At 40.4% G+C, this 17663-nt stretch overlaps 1 protein-coding gene across 1 annotated transcript; it reads left to right on the forward strand.

Moving 5' to 3' along the window:
- Positions 1–1274: 1274 nt before the first annotated feature.
- Positions 1275–17658, forward strand: mapk9 (mitogen-activated protein kinase 9). Its single transcript, XM_034092462.2, has 12 exons — positions 1275–1493; positions 6826–6972; positions 7837–7966; positions 8664–8722; positions 9001–9139; positions 9746–9911; positions 13159–13230; positions 14227–14409; positions 14829–14953; positions 15215–15278; positions 15847–15918; positions 16071–17658. Exons 2-12 carry the CDS (start codon positions 6857–6859, stop codon positions 16205–16207), a joined length of 1263 nt encoding a protein of 420 aa, XP_033948353.1. The 5' UTR covers positions 1275–1493; positions 6826–6856; the 3' UTR covers positions 16208–17658.
- Positions 17659–17663: the final 5 nt, after the last annotated feature.

Here is a 17663-nt window from a genome sequence, read left to right on the forward strand (position 1 = left end):
ATCGGTGGTAACTTACCTCTCTTTACGTAATGGGAAATGAAGGTATTAAACATTTTTATTCCAGTGAGTTTTTTAAATTATAAAAATCTGTTTTTCATATATAAATATTTTACTGCACATTTATGCCAAAACTGTGCCTTTGAGCCATTATCCCATAATTGCAATATTGTTAACAGATACTCTTAGAAGAAAATTCCATATCAATCTGACTTTCACATTATACTTGATTATTTTATTATGTTTCTGCTCCATTTTGTTTATTATATTTTTAAAATATATATATTGTATGTTCGTTTATTCAGTGTAAAAGGATTTCCAGTTCCAAAGTCAGTTCAAGGTACAACATTAACCTTTTGTTATGACCAACTCATTTTCATCATAGGTTGGAACATCTCTGTAGACAAACCTGAAAATAATTTAAACTTTCATCAGCAAATAAATTATACCTTGACCTTTAATAATCCTTTTGTTTGAATGGGCTTATAATTATTGTAATATTCTGTATTTTTCTGATTTATATTTTATATGGGCTTAAGAAAGTGTTTATATCTTTCACTGTAATTGTATTTTCTATGGTATGTTTTAAAGAGAAAAGCAGGCATTTCATAAAAAGGTAAAGGATTATTTTCAAAGTCTGCCACTGTTTTGTCTTTTTTCCTTGACCCAGTATTTCTTCTTTCAAGTAATATCATATTGTGGTGATATTATTACTCCAACATAAGCATACAATGTCAATTCTTATTCATTTAAATAAAGTGATTCAGCCCGACAGAGATGAAAGTTTACAGAAATATGTGTATTTTAAGATCTCTTCTTCTCTTTTACAACTTCTGGATAGTGAGTTACTAATTATAGTATTTAGAATGCCTTTAATTGTGCATCAATACATTGGTGACATTCAACTATGAGTGCATACTTTTGAAGTACTTTTCACTACACATTTAGCCAAAGTTACATATTTTAAGATCTGATTTTTACATCTCATATACAGCATCTTAAATTATACATAATGAGGCATACATGAGTAGAATAAACTACATGTTAGTGTAATAATCAGACTATTGACTGTTCCACAATACCATTATGAATGCAGGACTTGACTGTGATTGAGTTTTAACCTAACTCATGAACATGATCTGATTACTTGTTACACCACCGATAATGACGACATGTTATCGATAACATCCGGTCCAAAAAGTTCTTTTCCACAAAGTTTTCGAGGAGAAAAAAAAGAAGTTTGCACCCACGTAAATAAATGCGCGATGACGTCACCCGCATGCTCGCTCGGTGCTTGTTGTGGCGTCGCCTTCCTCCGCACCGTCCCTCCGTGCTGCTGCCGCTGGAGTTAGCTGGGAACCGGGGGAGGCTCTATCTGTCGTGACAGTCCCTTTTCCTAAACTTTTCCGGGTCTAGGTTGTGTCTGAAGGACGGAGAGAGGGTTTTGTCTGTGTTTTCGATGCATGGGAGTGCCCTGGGAGCGGCGAAGGGAGAAGGTAGGTCTGCTGCCGCCTCCTCCGCTGTCCTCTGGTCCGTCAGAGCTCTTGGTCCAGCCCGGCCCGACTACCGCATTGCCTCCGAGAGAAGTGAAAACCCGGGGAATGTAGGCCTCGGTAACTTTGTAACCGACCAAAGGCACCTTGATTTTAACCGGTGTTTATGCTGGTTTGAATAGGGTTGTGTGAACCGATCATTCCTGGCTGTGTGAAACCACAGAGTGCCAGCTGTGCTGCGGTGTGTCAAACACGGTGACTTCATACCTTTGTGTGTGTGTCGGTGTGTATTTTAGAGTAGGCGTGCTGCGTGTGGATATTTTTGAAATTCTCCGTTTTAAACCTGGGTTATGCTGTAATAACACAAGGTTGGCAGTATAGCTTACCAATAGACCTGGGGTGATTTAACTACATTCATTCAAATGAATGACATTTATATAGGCCAAGTTATGTGACCAATACCATAGTTGCCATGAAATAGGTGAGTTATTGTCTTAGGCATGAGCCATATTTCTAATTTTCCATGGTATGTCATAGGCAAGTTTCAGCCTGTCAACAAATCAGGCACAGAAATAATGTGTCAAAAATCTGAAGCATGTCAAAGCACATTTTGGGCCGAAGGGGGGATCATACACAGAGTACAAACACATGAAAGGATTACAAGATTGATTTGACAGCAACACATGTGATACTGACATACATTTCCCATCCCTTCATATTTAGCATCCTCTTTGAGAGACTGGTCTTGCACTCAGCAGACCTCTCTTGTGCAGCAGCAGCAGCAGCATGGCTGTAGATGTACCCGCCCCTGTGTGTGTTGTAACCCTGCCACATGAGGATGAGATGCCGAGTCTTCAAGCCATGCTAATCTAAAATCATAGCCAGCTCACTGACTCCCATCCAGCTCCCAACTGAGCGCCAAGGCCACATCACACCCCAAGGCTCACTGGACTGAGCTGGACAGTAGTCATGGTGAGCTGGGCTGAGGATGGTGAGGGTCACTTCTCTCATCAACTCCTTCATAAGAGAAACATCCAAATAGGGAAACAAATCATGCCTTACTCAAGATTCAAGGCTTTTATTGTCATTTGTGCATAGCTACAGTGTAGTTATGACAATCTTAGGTCACAGGCTCCTCCAACAGTGCAACAAAATAAAACAGATAAAATAGTGCAAGACAATAGAATATAATAGAAATAGTGCAAAATAGTCGATATACAAGTAATTGGAATATTAATATAAATAAGTTGAAAACAGATGAATGTTATGGATGTTCTACTATATATTTGAAGGATCAAAGAAAAGGGAAATGCTTGCCTGCCATCTTCACATTCATATCATTCTAAATCATAAAAGAAAACCTTGAGAATTGAAGAAATCTGCAAGGATTGCATTGTTTAGCAATTGGATGGCGAACACTTCTCATCAGTAAAAACAATATTGTCTATATAGCCATACATGTACATCCTCTGAATCCACCCTGTCTCTTGTTTGTCGTTAAGTGTTATAAGACTGATTATTGTAAAGGTCACAAAGGACACTTGTATACAATAAATGACACGTGAGCTTCATTCAGCCTTCCAGGTGTATCCGATGTCTGAATGTTCGAGACTGTTTACGGACCCCAGCATGGAGAAGGATTACATTTTTAATGATACGTTTTTTCATTAATGTATTTCTCTAGTGATTGTACTGCTATGATCACACCTCTGCTAAATATGTCATGGATATAATAGTTTGGCTTGTTTATTCTTTCTGTCTGTAAATCTTCTTAATCTACCTGCAAAGGCCTTGATTTCCCTTTCATCTCCAATCACTCACTCCCCTTTTGAATTTGAACAAATTCCTCAATGGCTGCTGGCCAGAGCTATAACAGGTTTCATCTGCTGGCTGTCTGGCTGCATAAGCTTACATGCCATGTTCACCTCACTTCAGTTGTCCCCTGTCAGTGTCTATATATCTATGCTGAGTCAACTCTACATTTAGCCTAGTCGTGCCGTGCTTGGCGGTAAGTGAAGGATTGCACACTGTGGCTGCTGCAGCTAAAATGGCTTTTGGTGATGATGAATGCCCTCTTTATAGTGTTCTGCAGCTTGAAACATTAGGCAGAAAGATACTGAAGAAAAATATCAGAATGCCACTTTTAGCCATGGCATCGTCCAAGCTGAAGGGAAAGGTTTCGCAGGATATTTAATGCACAAGGTGTTCAAGTGCTGTGGGGAATCTGTGTCAAGGAAAACTTACTTTATATTATAATTTAGCACAGCCAGAGCCTTGGCATGTTGTCTACTGCCCCAAAAAGCTCAGCTATGAAATAAAATGTTCATCAAAAATATATTGTACGTATCTGTCAGTACCCCACTATCTTTAATTGAGGCCAGAGGGAGGATGGGAGAAGGAGTACAGAAGTGAGGGAATCTCAGAAGCATAAAATAACAACAAGGAACCGGAAAGATTGAGAGCAATGAAAGAGATTTGCAGCACTCCCCTTAGGTGTAGTGAGAGCCAGCTGGTCGTATGTCAGAAGGAGGAGAAAACGCCGGGGAGGCAGAGGAAGAAAGAAGATAGAGATGAGAAGGATGCATTTTTCATCTGAGTAATGGTGTGGTTGCAAAATCAAATCAAATCAAGTTTTATTTATATAGCACATTTATAAACGATTTTTGGTCGAGCCAAAGTGCTGTACATATAATAAAAATAGCCTACAGTAGAGACACTTTACAGCAAATACAACAACACAGATTGGTCAGAATATCAGTGAGAAAAACGACACCCTCTGTCCTTAGACCCTCACATCGTACAAGGAAACACTTCCAGAGAAAACCCACAGTTTAAAGGGAACATGGGAGAAACCCCAGGGAGAGCAACAGAGGAGGGATCCCTGACGGACAGAAAACCAACACTCGATCTGATCTGAAGCCATTTTTCTTTTCGGTGTTGGGCTGCAGTCGGATAGTTTAAAAATCAGCTCCTAAGTTCTAACCCTATCGTCTATTCCTTGACCTCTGAGTGAAACGTCACGGGGTTAAGGGATAGTGGATAGGAGAATTTAAAAGGACTTAGGAGAAGAGACTGCGATACTTTAGAGAATCCGAATGCACTTTCACTATCCGACGTGTTTATGATGCGCCAGCGGACGTCATTGTGTGCGTCTGCTGCTGTGGGGAAACTATGGAAACCACAATTTTCTATACAGCGGACGACAACATGGATGTTTAATAAGAACGAGGGACTACTGTAAACTCATCTAGAGACTCTGCACCGTGCTCTGATGCTGCTGCTTTGCTTTATGAACGTGGACAACAGAGAAACATATTCTTCAGGACCAAAGTTGGAATTGAAATAAAAAAGGAAAGTGAAACTGCTCGTCACCCTCTCCCTCCGGTCCACATTAATACAAATGATCCCAATACGTATGATTGTATGAACTAAAGATCTTAAAATCAATACAGATGTATTTATTATAAACGTTAGTCCTTAACATCTATCACTGTGTATATCACCATTCAAACATCTTTTAAAAGTTGAACAAACCCCACACAGCTCAGTGAAGACTGAAATGTTGACTTTATTTGATCATTTCAGTAAAAACTAAGGTTCATATTTCTCTCTTTGATTATAATACTGATGAACGTTCAAAACAAAGCACTTTGGCAACTTACCACCTATGTTTTAAAAAGCTTAATAAGCACCGTAACTTTCATGATATAATTTCTCCGTCATAATCGTTTTTTTCCGTGAACGGCCGACTGTTGAGTGACGGCAAATGCTGCGGCTGCAAGGCATTGTGGGGCAGCATTTTCGCTTCTCCTGTCGGTTAGAGAGGTCCAGTGGTTCCTAAGCTAAAGGAGGTTATACAGGAAGTTTGAAACCTCTTTTCCTATCATTCTCATCATTCTAGAGTATTCGAACGGCACTTATCATGGCTGCCACTGAGGGACTTCCGGGTCATTTCACTCCTTTAGGAAGGTTCCTAAGCTAAATGGACTATTCGACTTCAGCCTTGGTTTATTTCTGAAGCAACATAGACAAAAGACACAATGGCGTGTTCATGAGGGATTTAAAATCCTGGGCTTGGAGAAACAAACCATTCAGAACAAACGAACATAAGAAATAAACAAAAGAAAAACTCAAGATGACAACCAGACACTCCGTGGGATTATATGGCACAAACAAATGAAGTCATAAACACGGTGGGAAATACCCCAACGAAACAAAGTATTTTTAACGTTGTTTTCTTCCTATCTATATTGCATTCATTTATATATACAACACAGTGGAATTACAATAATGTACAGAATAAATATGATTTATTTAAAAAAAACTCTGAATCCTGGAACTGTATAAAATAAATGACATAAACGTATCCATTTATGGAAAAGGTGTATGAGACAGGAAACAATTAGTATGATTATTTGCTTCATAAAATATTAAAATCAGAATAAAAGAGTTAAAGTAAAACATGTAATACTTTTATGATTATTTATTCACCAGTCATTACAGCCACCCTTAATAATACCAATGATAATAATGTTAAGTGCGAGTGTTTGTTTCGTCGCAGGCAAGGCTAAAATATCATTCTCCATGAACCTGTGGCTGTTTCCTGAGGGAATAGCTCACAGCCGTGACTGCTTGCTGTTGCATAGCTACACCATTTATGTGCCCGCGCCCACACAAACGCACACAAACCATGGCCAAGAATAATACTCCTCCACTTCCTGCCTTAAGGAATCAATGTTAACGTTGATATTCTTTTTTGATAAACACACGTTAGCATGTGCCCATCAGACTGTACAAACACTTGTGACGCTGAATGCATATCGAAGAACAATAAAAACATGCCTGTCCTAATGCTGCTTGAATCAGTGTGTGTGTTGTGTTTACTGAGTGTGTCAGCATGAGTTTAGACATGGCAGCGAGAGCCTCGGTTACACCAAGCTGTCAGCTGCCTCTGTTCTCAACGACACACACCAAAACATTACCAGCCTCGGCTTCAGCTCCAATCCTCTGTCAGCGTTGTCAGATGAGCAAACTGAGGGCGGATAGGTTGCTTGGCTTTAGGACTGGGCTGAAAATGGAGGAAGTGATGCCAGGTTCTGACAGATGGGACCATATTAGGCCCTGCCGTCCTCTGTGTATCATTTGAGTGGTTCAGGGGATAAGAAGGTTTCCAGATCATTTTGTATAATTACCTCTCCACACTCAGAACTGTGCTAAAACGTATTCTGCGCAATTATTCAGAGACAAATGACTGTTTTAGCTTAAAGTCACTCCTTCTGTGTGGCTGTTAATCTGATGTTTCCCCTCTATGTGTTTTGATGCCCCCCCCCATTAGACAGTGCTGGTGGTCCTGACTGTTCGGCAGGATGAGTGAGGCGGACGGTCAGTTCTACAGCGTCCAGGTGGGGGACTCCACCTTCACTGTGCTCAAGCGCTACGAGCAGCTCCGCGCCATCGGCTCCGGGGCCCAGGGCATCGTATGGTGAGAGGCTGACCTTTTATTAACATCTTAGTGGTGGTGCAACCAGCCCTCAGTGTTGTGTTACTGAGCAACATATTTAGGTAATCATTTATAGTTTTGGCTGCATAATGTACTTAAATGGAAATATTTTGGATGTCTTGTGCATCATTTCTACTTTTTCCAAAATTCAGACAAACAGATTTTGGTATCGTTAATATGGACGTCCATTAGAATATAAAATCATCTTCTGTGGGTTTGGGTTAAAGGACTGGTCGACTTATGACAACTGGTTATTGTCACAGTGGAAATTAAGATATTGTTTAATTAAAAAAATATATTTCCATTGGTGAATCTTTGAACTCTGGATTTGAACCACAGTCAGGTCTTAATTGTTGGTTTATGACAAGGTGCCAAGAAAGCTAACACATTTCCATAATAGTCTGTCTATTACAGAAATAATACTAATAACTTTGGCAGCCCACTGACCTGTCCTCTGGTACCACTAAAACAGAGGGTTTTGTAAGAAACACATACATCCTATTGTAGGCTTGAGCACATTGTGGATGCCCGTTTTCATTTTGGACACTTGCAAGGTTACAGTTTTGACATTGTGGTTCTAATAAACATCACAGCCCGTAGTCTCTGGGGATTTGATAAACTGCCTTTGTTACTTTGCGTAGGCCTTTTTTGGTGTTCAATGTGCACAGAGAAAAACTATTATTGTATCTCTTTTACCTTGTTTGAAACATAAATGACAAGGAACAGGTAGCTAGTATTCTTCTCTTGTTACAAATAAGTCAAAAAACAGCTTTGCTTTGCAGGAGGCATTCATTTAGTTCCCTGCTAACCTTTCCTCTGTCTGTCCTCTACACAATGTGTGACCAGCTCGGCTCTAGACACAGACCTGGGTATTCCGGTGGCAGTGAAGAAGCTCTGCCGGCCTTTCCAGAACCAGACCCATGCCAAGCGGGCCTACAGGGAGCTGGTGCTGCTCAAATGTGTCAATCACAAAAATGTAAGACTTAGATTTATTGTACTTCTTTGTATTTTTATAGTCCATATTAACAGCATATTAATGTGTTCAAATGTACATTAAAACAGCTTGATCTGATCAAACATGCTGTTGATTCTAGCCATAAGAGATCCTTCCCTAATGTGTGCCCAGTCCTCGCTCTGTGCAAAAACATATTGCAAAGTTGATTTGATGTTCATATGAGCACCGGAGAATTGAAAATACAGACTTGAAAACCATCTTTTAACGTCAGTTCTTTTTACTTCCCCATGGAGTATGTTCTTTATGTCTGGTATGATGATATGGTGTTTTTTATTTAATGAGCTGTTCAGGGCAGATAAAAACAGCTGACAGTCAAATGATAATGTAGCTTACATCCTGATCCTCACATCTGTTCATGTATTGTGTAAAAAACACTTCTGAATTAGGAATTATTTTCCTGATAACTTTATTCAGCTGACGTGATTTACAGTTGTCCTTGAATATGACTGGCAGGATAAAGACTTGAATTGTCCTTTGTACTGAGAAATAATGTACAAACTTAAGAAGTAGAGAGGGTCAGCTTGCTGCTATTTGGATGTCATTTCTTGCCCGGAATCAGAAAATCCAGACAAACCCACTGGTGCGCTCTCAGTTGGCTAGCTCCCCGCAGTGGAGGAGAGAAACAGAGAGGAGTAATGGCCTGTCCCTCTGCTTGCAGATCATCCGTCTAATCAATGTGTTCACGCCTCAGAAGTCCCTGGAGGAGTTCCAGGACCTGTGAGTTGCCCCATGATGTTTTTGTCTGCACCAATCTTTCTATAGGAATCATAGCAACGGCTAGCATTTAACTAGCATCCCTCGATACCAGTGGACCTCTACTGGAGCGTTGGTATCTTTGCTTTAGTTCCTTCAATGTGTCTGTTTCTTTATGAATTATTCTCTACTGCCTCTTTTTTATTTTCCCTCATATAGTCTCTTGTCATTTGTTTCCCTTGTCTACCATTCTGCCGTTTTGTATCCCTGCTTCACTTTTTCTTTCCTTCCCGGGCTCTTAGGTATCTGGTGATGGAGTTGATGGATGCCAGCCTCTGCCAGGTGATCCACATGGACCTGGACCATGAGAGGATGTCCTACCTGCTCTACCAGATCCTGTGTGGCATCAGACACCTGCACTCTGCCGGCATCATCCACAGGGTACCAGCACCAGAGGGATTGTGCTGTGGGCTAAATGTTGATCAGACAACTTTGAAGCCATCCATTTTAAATGCTGCACAGATTTGACTTTTAAACCTCTACACAGTTACAGACAAAGATTACACTCATATTATTAGTAGGCTGTTATACTACTTGTGGAATGTTATTTCCAGTGTTGGCGAATTAACGTCAAGTGCGTTTGGTTAAGCTTAATAGTAAATATGACCGGTTGAGACATGAAGGAGACAAAGCTGCGTTTCAAATTATTATTGAATTTGTATTATTAAAAATGTACAGAAACATTGCTTTTAATAGTACATATTCCACCATCTGTACAAACCAATGCACATCAGATTATCTGCTGGTGTTAATCATTCTATCAATCAGCCATTTAAATTAAGTATCTAGTCTTAAATATTTATCGGCAAGTGACATTTTAACATTTGTTTGTTTAAGAGTGTTTACCAGCAAAGGATCGCGTCTTTGATTCTGATGTTTACATGCAAATAGTTTCTCAAAAAAAACTGGCAGCCAGACTAATCTTTTTACAGATACCAACAGTATGGAAAATATCTCAAAGGCTTTAAAGATCTTCTCTCCCCTCAGGACCTGAAGCCCAGTAACATTGTGGTGAAGTCGGACTGCACTTTAAAGATCCTGGACTTCGGCCTGGCTCGGACGGCCTGCACTAACTTCATGATGACGCCCTACGTGGTGACCAGATACTACCGCGCCCCCGAGGTCATTCTGGGCATGAAGTATAAGGAGAATGGTAAGGACATCAAGGAGCCCTTCTTTAAAAAGGAAGTAAATCTATTATATTTCTAAACCAATCCTCAGACAACATTATCCGTCCCATTACAATACCTTTGACCCAATGTGAACCTTCCCAGGAACTCTTGATTTTTTTTTTTTTAAACACTTAAAATACCTCAAAGAGTTTTATAAATGTTTATAATAATAACTTGTATTAACCTTTCATGAAACCCAAGGACAATTTACATTAAGAAAAGGGTTGTACGGGGGGCGAAAGGGAAAGACAGTCACACAACAGGGACGAGAAAATAAGAAGACAAATAAACAAAATAAAGAAAGTAATAAGAAAGAGTTAACTGAGGCTGAAGGCCTTGACAAACAGATGTTTTTGAGTGCTTTTTTGAAAATAACCACTGAGTCAGTGGTCCTGATTTCAAGGTGACGCTGAAAGCTCTGACAACAAAGAGCCATCATTATTGATTGATCATTCTAACATTACATATAGAGTGGTTTAATATCACAGAAGATAATGCAGAGGTTTATTAAAGAATACTAACAACATTACTTTGATTTTTATATTTGCTGTTGTAATTTATTGTCTTCTGTTTACATCGGTAGTAATGTGTTATTTATTATCTGCATGTGCAGCACTTTGGCTTGACCGAAAATCGTTTTTAAATGTGCTATAGAAATAAAATTTGATTTGATTTGATTTGATTTACATCGTTTGTCCAACAGACCTGATTGTTACGATACGATATACTTTATTGTTCCCGTAAGGAAATTTGTTTGAACAGAAGATGCTGGCAGTTCAGAATAAAAAATGCACAGTGAAAAGACTTTGATCCACTATCAGTCGGCTACAGCTGGTTATTAGAGGTCAAAGCACCACAGGGGGCCTGAACACTCGTAGAAAGGATTTATTTTTGTTGTTGCTTTTTGGGTCGATATAAAATAAACCCTTAATATATATCATAATTGGCTTAAGCTATTGTTACCAGATGTTGCACATTTTCAGAGGCTCTGACCTCTAAAGGCATCACACTTTTATATCGATTTTTATTTTTTAACAAATTAGCACATTTAAATATAAATAATAATTTGTCAACAAACAGGGTTGAGATGAAAGTATTGTTTAACTAGCTTAACTACAAGGTGATGCAATAACAATGATCTAATGCTAGGATTTGAACCAGGAAGTGGTCAAAATACTTTTTTGTAGCTTTCGTTGGACTGGCCTAACAGAAAAACAGTTGTTCCTAGTCTAAAGTGTACCTACCCTGTTAAACACAATGAACAGTGTAAGACATGTATGCATTGTGTTTGAGGATTTGACCTGGAGTGGTTTGTATGATCTGGAGACGTTTAAGGAGCACACAGACCGTTCAGCTTCAGTAAAGGTGAAAATAGAGGGAAGAGAGAAGTTAATGGTTATTTTCCACGCGTGCACGCTTTAGCTAACAGCCAACCCAGATAAAAGAAACTACTTACATGCTACTCTGCTGAGCACACACACAGGAGAAGTGATGAAGAGAGCAACAGCTGTGTAGACTGATAAGCAGAGCAGCAGGGGAGAGGAGAAAAGCCTGGAAGGCCAGAGAGAGAGGAGACAGCCTTCAGATGAATATGATGAAAGCATCAGGCCATGGCTCGGCTACAGAATGGACCAATGAGACCTCAGCTACTGTTCTGCATATACAGTGGGGCAAAAAAGTATTTAGTCAGCCACCAATTGTGCAAGTTCTCCCACTTAAAAAGATGAGAGGCCTGTAATTTTCAGCCTAGGTACACTTCAACTATGAGAGACAGAATGGGGGGAAAGAATCCAGGAAATCACATTGTAGGATTTTTAATGAATTAATTGGTAAATTCCTCGGTAAAATAAGTATTTGGTCACCAACAAACAAACAAGATGTCTGGCTCTCACAGACCTGTAACTTCTTCTTTAAGAGCCTCCTCTGTCCTCCACTTGTTAACTGTATTAATGGCACTTGTTTGAACTCGTTATCAGTATAAAAGACACCTGTCCACAACCTCAAACAGTCACACTCCAAACTCCACTATGGCCAAGACCAAAGAGCCAGAAACAAAATTGTAGACCTGCACCAGGCTGGGAAGACTGAATCTGCAATAGGTAAGCAGCTTGGTGTGAAGAAATCAACTGTGGGAGCAATTATTAGAAAATGGAAGACATACAAGACCACTGATAATCTCCCTCGATCTGGGGCTCCACGCAAGATCTCACCCCGTGGGGTCAAAATGATCACAAGAACCACACGGGGGGACCGAGTCAATGACCTGCAGAGAGCTGGGACCGAAGGAACAAAGGCTACCATCAGTAACACACTACGCCGCCAGGGACTCAAATCCTGCAGTGCCAGACGTGTCCCCCTGCTTAAGCCAGTACATGTCCAGGCCCGTCTGAAGTTTGCTAGAGAGCATTTAGATGATCCAGAAGAGGATTGGGAGAATGTCATATGGTCAGATGAAACCAAAATAGAACTTTTTGGTAAAAACTCAACTAGACGTGTTTGGAGGAGAAAGAATGCTGAGTTGCATCCAAAGAACACCATACCTACTGTGAAACATGGGGGTGGAAACATCATGCTTTGGGCCTGTTTTTCTGCAAAGGGACCAGGACGACTGACCTGGTCCTGGAGTGGCCTAGCCAGTCTCCAGATCTCAACCCCATAGAAAATCTTTGGAGGGAGTTGAAAGTCCGTGTTGCGCAGCGACAGCCCCAAAACATCACTGCTCGAGGAGATCTGCATGGAGGAATGGGCCAAAATACCAGCAACAGTGTGTGAAAACCTTGTGAAGACTTACAGAAAACGTTTGACCTCTGTCATTGCCAACAAAGGGTATATAACAAAGTATTGAGATGAACTTTTGTTATTGACCAAATACTTATTTTCCAACATAATTTGCAAATAAATTCTTTAAAAATCAGACAATGTGATTTTCTGGATTTTCTTTTTCTCATTTTGAGTTGAAGTGTACCTAGGCTGAAAATTACAGGCCTCTCTCATCTTTTTAAGTGGGAGAACTTGCACAATTGGTGGCTGACTAAATACTTTTTTGCCCCACTGTATTTGTTTGCCATTCAAATTCAAACCATGGAGCATGTTGCTCAGCTGGCAACATCTGAAGAGTTGTTCTACTGTTTATTTCACACGCATTATACTTTATTATGTGTTTGATATTATGTTATAAATGTTACAATTATGTTCTGCATGTGTGTTGTTATGTTTCTCTATTCCCAGTGGACATCTGGTCAGTGGGGTGCATCATGGGAGAGATGGTGAAGGGCAGCGTCATCTTCCAGGGAACAGATCGTATCCTTCATTGCTCTTATCCTCTCTGTTGTTGTCATCTATCAACACCCTCCATCAAACCTTTTCTTAACACAAAGTATTTCATTCATCTCGTCTTATTTTTCTAACAGCACACTTGAGCGGCAAGACATTTTGCATTTTTCGCCCTCTAAACACAATCTGTTAATTGTTTTCCAGCACAGCCCAATTAGAGCTTTGTGTGTTTCCTGCCCTCTTCAAAGATTATACATCTGTAGAGCTGTTTTTCGGGAAGCTATAATCCCCTTAATTGATAGCGGAAATTAAATTGAACCAATTCAAATCATTTGCATTTTTATTGGCCGTTTCTCTGTTTCTAATGGGTTTGGCACCTCTTCCCTCACCAGCTCGTTTCAGTGCCTCTGTCCATTTTCACCTGAATAGCTGAGAAAAGATGAAGGACACAGTGCGATCCGAGGATAGATTGCTTTTCACCAGGGGAAATAATGGCTTTTACTGCAATTGTTAGTCAGCCGAGCAGGTCCAGGTTTTTTAATAAATCGTATATATTGCTATTAGCGTATACATTCATGTTTCCTTCAGCATAGTTGTACTAACTGTAGTAGCACTCTCAGGTTTTTATTTTCCAAAATTATTTGGTTCATGACCAAATATCTGCAAAACTACAATTCCCATCAAGCTCAACTGTAGTTTGGGATTTGTGTAAGCATTTTAACATGTTAAACTAAAGATGGTGAATGTGGTAAGTATTATTCCAGATTAACATTAAAACGCAGACATTGTCATTTTGATTCAAGCTATTGTTAGCACCTTGCTCAAATATGCACTGTGGCTCAGTATAGCCTCACAGCTCCACATATTTGTCTTGTCTGTATAATGTTTTCAGATTACGCAAAGTGCTTTCATTTCATGTATTTCTCTCTGGGTTCTGTGCCGTATCAAATGTTCCTCTCATTTGCTGACACATGTACTAGCCCATAATGATGCTGAGTTGTCCCTAACGAGTGTGCTGTGCAGACATCGACCAGTGGAATAAGGTGATCGAGGTTCTGGGCACGCCCAGCCTGGAGTTTATGAACCGGCTGATGGAGACCGTGAGGAATTATGTGATGAACAAACCGCAGTATCCTGGAGTCAGCTTAGACAAGCTTTTCCCGGACTGGGCCTTTCCCTCTGACTCAGAACATGATAAAATAAAGAGTAAGAATTATCCAAAATAATTGTTGTACTTTAAATGCATATAGTTGTCGTTCCCCTGCATAGATGTTTCAGAGAATTGTCCAGCTTCATGTTTTTTTTACCTTTTTAGTCAGAGATATTTGTCTGCAATATATTGATGTGACCAGACAGTTTCCAACTAAATTACAGACATAGAGGTAGAAAACGGGATCTCTTATACAACAAGTTCAGAGAGTGACCATGCAGGTCAACAGTTGTTCTGCCCTACTCTGTGGCATTTAGAGTAAGATCAGCCAAACAAAGAACACATCTTGACATTCCCGGAGATGTTACCCAACTCTGCAAGGGGAAGTAATCAGTTATCATAAAGACTGTTAAATTAAATCATGTCATGGGCCTGTTTCCATAGTAACACTGCCCTTCCTCTGTTGCCATAACAGCAGGTCAAGCACGGGACCTGCTCTCCAAAATGCTGGTCGTTGATCCTGAATGCCGCGTCTCCGTAGAAGAAGCCCTCAATCACCCCTACATCCACGTGTGGTACGACCCCGGAGAGGCCGACGCGGTGAGGAAACTGTGCTGGTGTCGGTTCACTTCAGCTCTGTGTGTGTGTGTGTGTGTGTGTGTGTGTGTGTGTGTGTGTGTGTGTGTGTGTGTGTGTGTGTGTGTGTGTGTGTGTGTGTGTGTGTGTGTGTGTGTGTGTGTGTGTGTGTGTGTGTGTGTGTGTGTGTGTGTGTGTGTGTGTGTGTGTGTGTGTGTGTGTGTGTGTGTGTGTGTGTGTGTGTGTGTGTGTGGGCTGATAAATGTTTCTCTCTTTGTTTCACAGCCTCCTCCCCAGATTTCAGATAAGCAGCTGGAAGAGAGAGAGCACTCCATCGAGCATTGGAAAGGTGGGAGCCACTGCCCTCTAGGGCCATCTATCTGCAGTGCAGCCAAACTTCATTCATGTTCTGATTCTTGGGTGCCATTTCTCCTGCGAGACTCACTTGTTGTAGGGCCTTACAATGTTTGTAGTGATAGACCCAGCGCACATGCAGAGCTGCGTGTCTCCGTCAGACTCCCCTCGGTGGAGATACAGATACAAAAGATACAGGAAACTCTTAACCCTATTAAGAATCATGTTTCTTCCATATCTACCTATTTATGCGTAGATATTCTCTACACATGAAAAAAATCATCTTTGTTTGTGTTACAAGACTCTGACCAATCATCCTAAAAAAACATGTGTAAGTAAATAATAATAAAAAACAAGACCAATTAACAGCAGTTGATGAGATTTCTTCGAGCTGATGGATTCACCTCAGTTAATTAACACATGCAGCCTTTCAGATGCAGAACATTAGAAATAGTGTATTATTGGCCAAATATGTGTTAATTAACTGAGGTGAATCCATCAGCTCGAAGAAATCTCATCTGAGCACACACTGACGACACGTAACTTTTTCTGCTTTTCCACAGAACTCATTTATGAAGAGGTGATAGATTGGGAAGAGAGGAACAAGAATGGACTGATGAAAGAAGACTGCTCAGGTACACCCATGCTCCATCTTTATTCATTAGATGCAATAATATGTTAGTGGTCACGTGTCCAACCCACTATTTCTTACTGTTTTAACTCTATATATTATTGGTATAATGACCTAAACGATATTCTGGTTCTCTCCATCGTGTGTGTGATTCAGATGTGGTGTCAGGGTCCGCCTCCCAGTCTTCATCAGCCAACGACATCTCGTCCATGTCCACGGAGCACACCCTGGCGTCGGACACGGACAGCAGCAGCATCGACACGCTGACGGGAGCGCTGGACGAGAGTCAGTGAACACATCGCCTCGGTCCTCCCATTTACAATTTACAAATATCAATCAACTACCGCCTTCATTTCTTCTCTTCACTTTTTCTTCTTTCTTTTCTCCTCTGTAACCTCGAAGAATAGGTCTATTTTTCTATTTTCTTTCTGTGTGTGTCACCTAGTGGATGTTGTTGCTCTTTTCAATATCAAACTTTGTTTTGGACTTCTGCCAGGAGGTCAAAGTCTGTCTATTCGTTCTGAATAGAGAGCTTTATATTCTATCTGTTGGGTCAAAGGTTGGTCTTCTTTGTGGATATTGTTTACCTTCGTCAAGTATACATGCATCCAGATTGATTTGCGGGTTCCCAGGAGTAGGTGGGAGATTGTTGTTTGTTCTGTATGCCTGTATTTTAATAGTTTTATTTTTTTAGCAAATATTACATTGAGACCAGAGGTTATCAAATTAGAGCATAGACGCATTGAACATAGACCACAGCTGCTCTCATGCATGATAAGCCTATATGAACAAAAACTCACCATAAGTCGATCGCACCAATGTCCATCTGAGGATCAAACACTCATCCAGAGTTGGGTCGATCCTCTCCACAGCGGTGCTTTCCACACTTTGTTTTTGAGTAATTGCCTTGAGTGGTGTGGATTTTAAACTCTTCCTCCTGACAGCTAGGGAAAGCTGGGATTGCAGTGTTACATTTTTGTGTCCTGATATTATTTTCTGTTTTTAAATACGTCCCGCTCTGGCACTCATATAGTGACTGTAAACCCTTTCATTACCTATAGATAAGGTGTGCTCATTTGTTACGAATTCAACATATCTGTAGCACTATATATTGCACCCCCATTGGACATAAGGTACCGACTAACAATGTATATCAAAATCATAATCTTGTAAATGTTGGAGAGGCAAAAAGATACATGTTGTATTTATTTTTGTGTTCTTGCCAAATGTTGCACACAGTCACGCCGTGGCCCCGTGTAAAATCAGCCTCTTGTCGAAACATTTCATTCACAAATCAACGCATCGGCTGCTCCTTTTCTAGACCATTCCATCAGTACTGGAGCAGTCCCAAAACTCATCGTGAATCAGACTTCATTTAGAACACCTGTAGGCAGTAAAACACAAATAATGGTGTTTAACTTGCATGAAGGCATTAGAGATGCCAATAAGATACCGTAGTTCTTGTTATAAAGAAATAATCCGTTCATTTATTTTACTTCCAGTACCTCGATGTTCTGAATGCCTGTTTGATGCAGATGTTGTATTTTCATTGCCTTGTAAGCGAGTGCGTGTGTTATATAAATGTACTGCAATTATCTCCTTCATTATCTGCTTTAAAAACAGCAGGCGCCTGGTTGTAAGGTAAACGTCTGTGGAGGAAGTTGACCCCTCTACAAAAAGACACGTGGAAGTTTAAAATGAGACTGAATAAAAATCTGGACTTAAGGGTTCATGATGGAAACTCGATGA

Source organism: Pseudochaenichthys georgianus, chromosome 10 (genome assembly GCF_902827115.2).
Source record: "Pseudochaenichthys georgianus chromosome 10, fPseGeo1.2, whole genome shotgun sequence".
In the NCBI taxonomy this organism is placed as follows: domain Eukaryota; kingdom Metazoa; phylum Chordata; class Actinopteri; order Perciformes; family Channichthyidae; genus Pseudochaenichthys; species Pseudochaenichthys georgianus.

Bases quoted from the DNA above. Each gene is read 5' to 3' on its own strand.
- mapk9 (XM_034092462.2), top strand. From the start codon at position 6,857: ATGAGTGAGGCGGACGGTCAGTTCTACAGCGTCCAGGTGGGGGACTCC. The intron at 9,912-13,158 runs GTAAGGACATCA...CTCTATTCCCAG, and splicing joins CATGAAGTATAAGGAGAATG to TGGACATCTGGTCAGTGGGG. The intron at 15,919-16,070 runs GTACACCCATGC...TGTGTGATTCAG, and splicing joins GATGAAAGAAGACTGCTCAG to ATGTGGTGTCAGGGTCCGCC.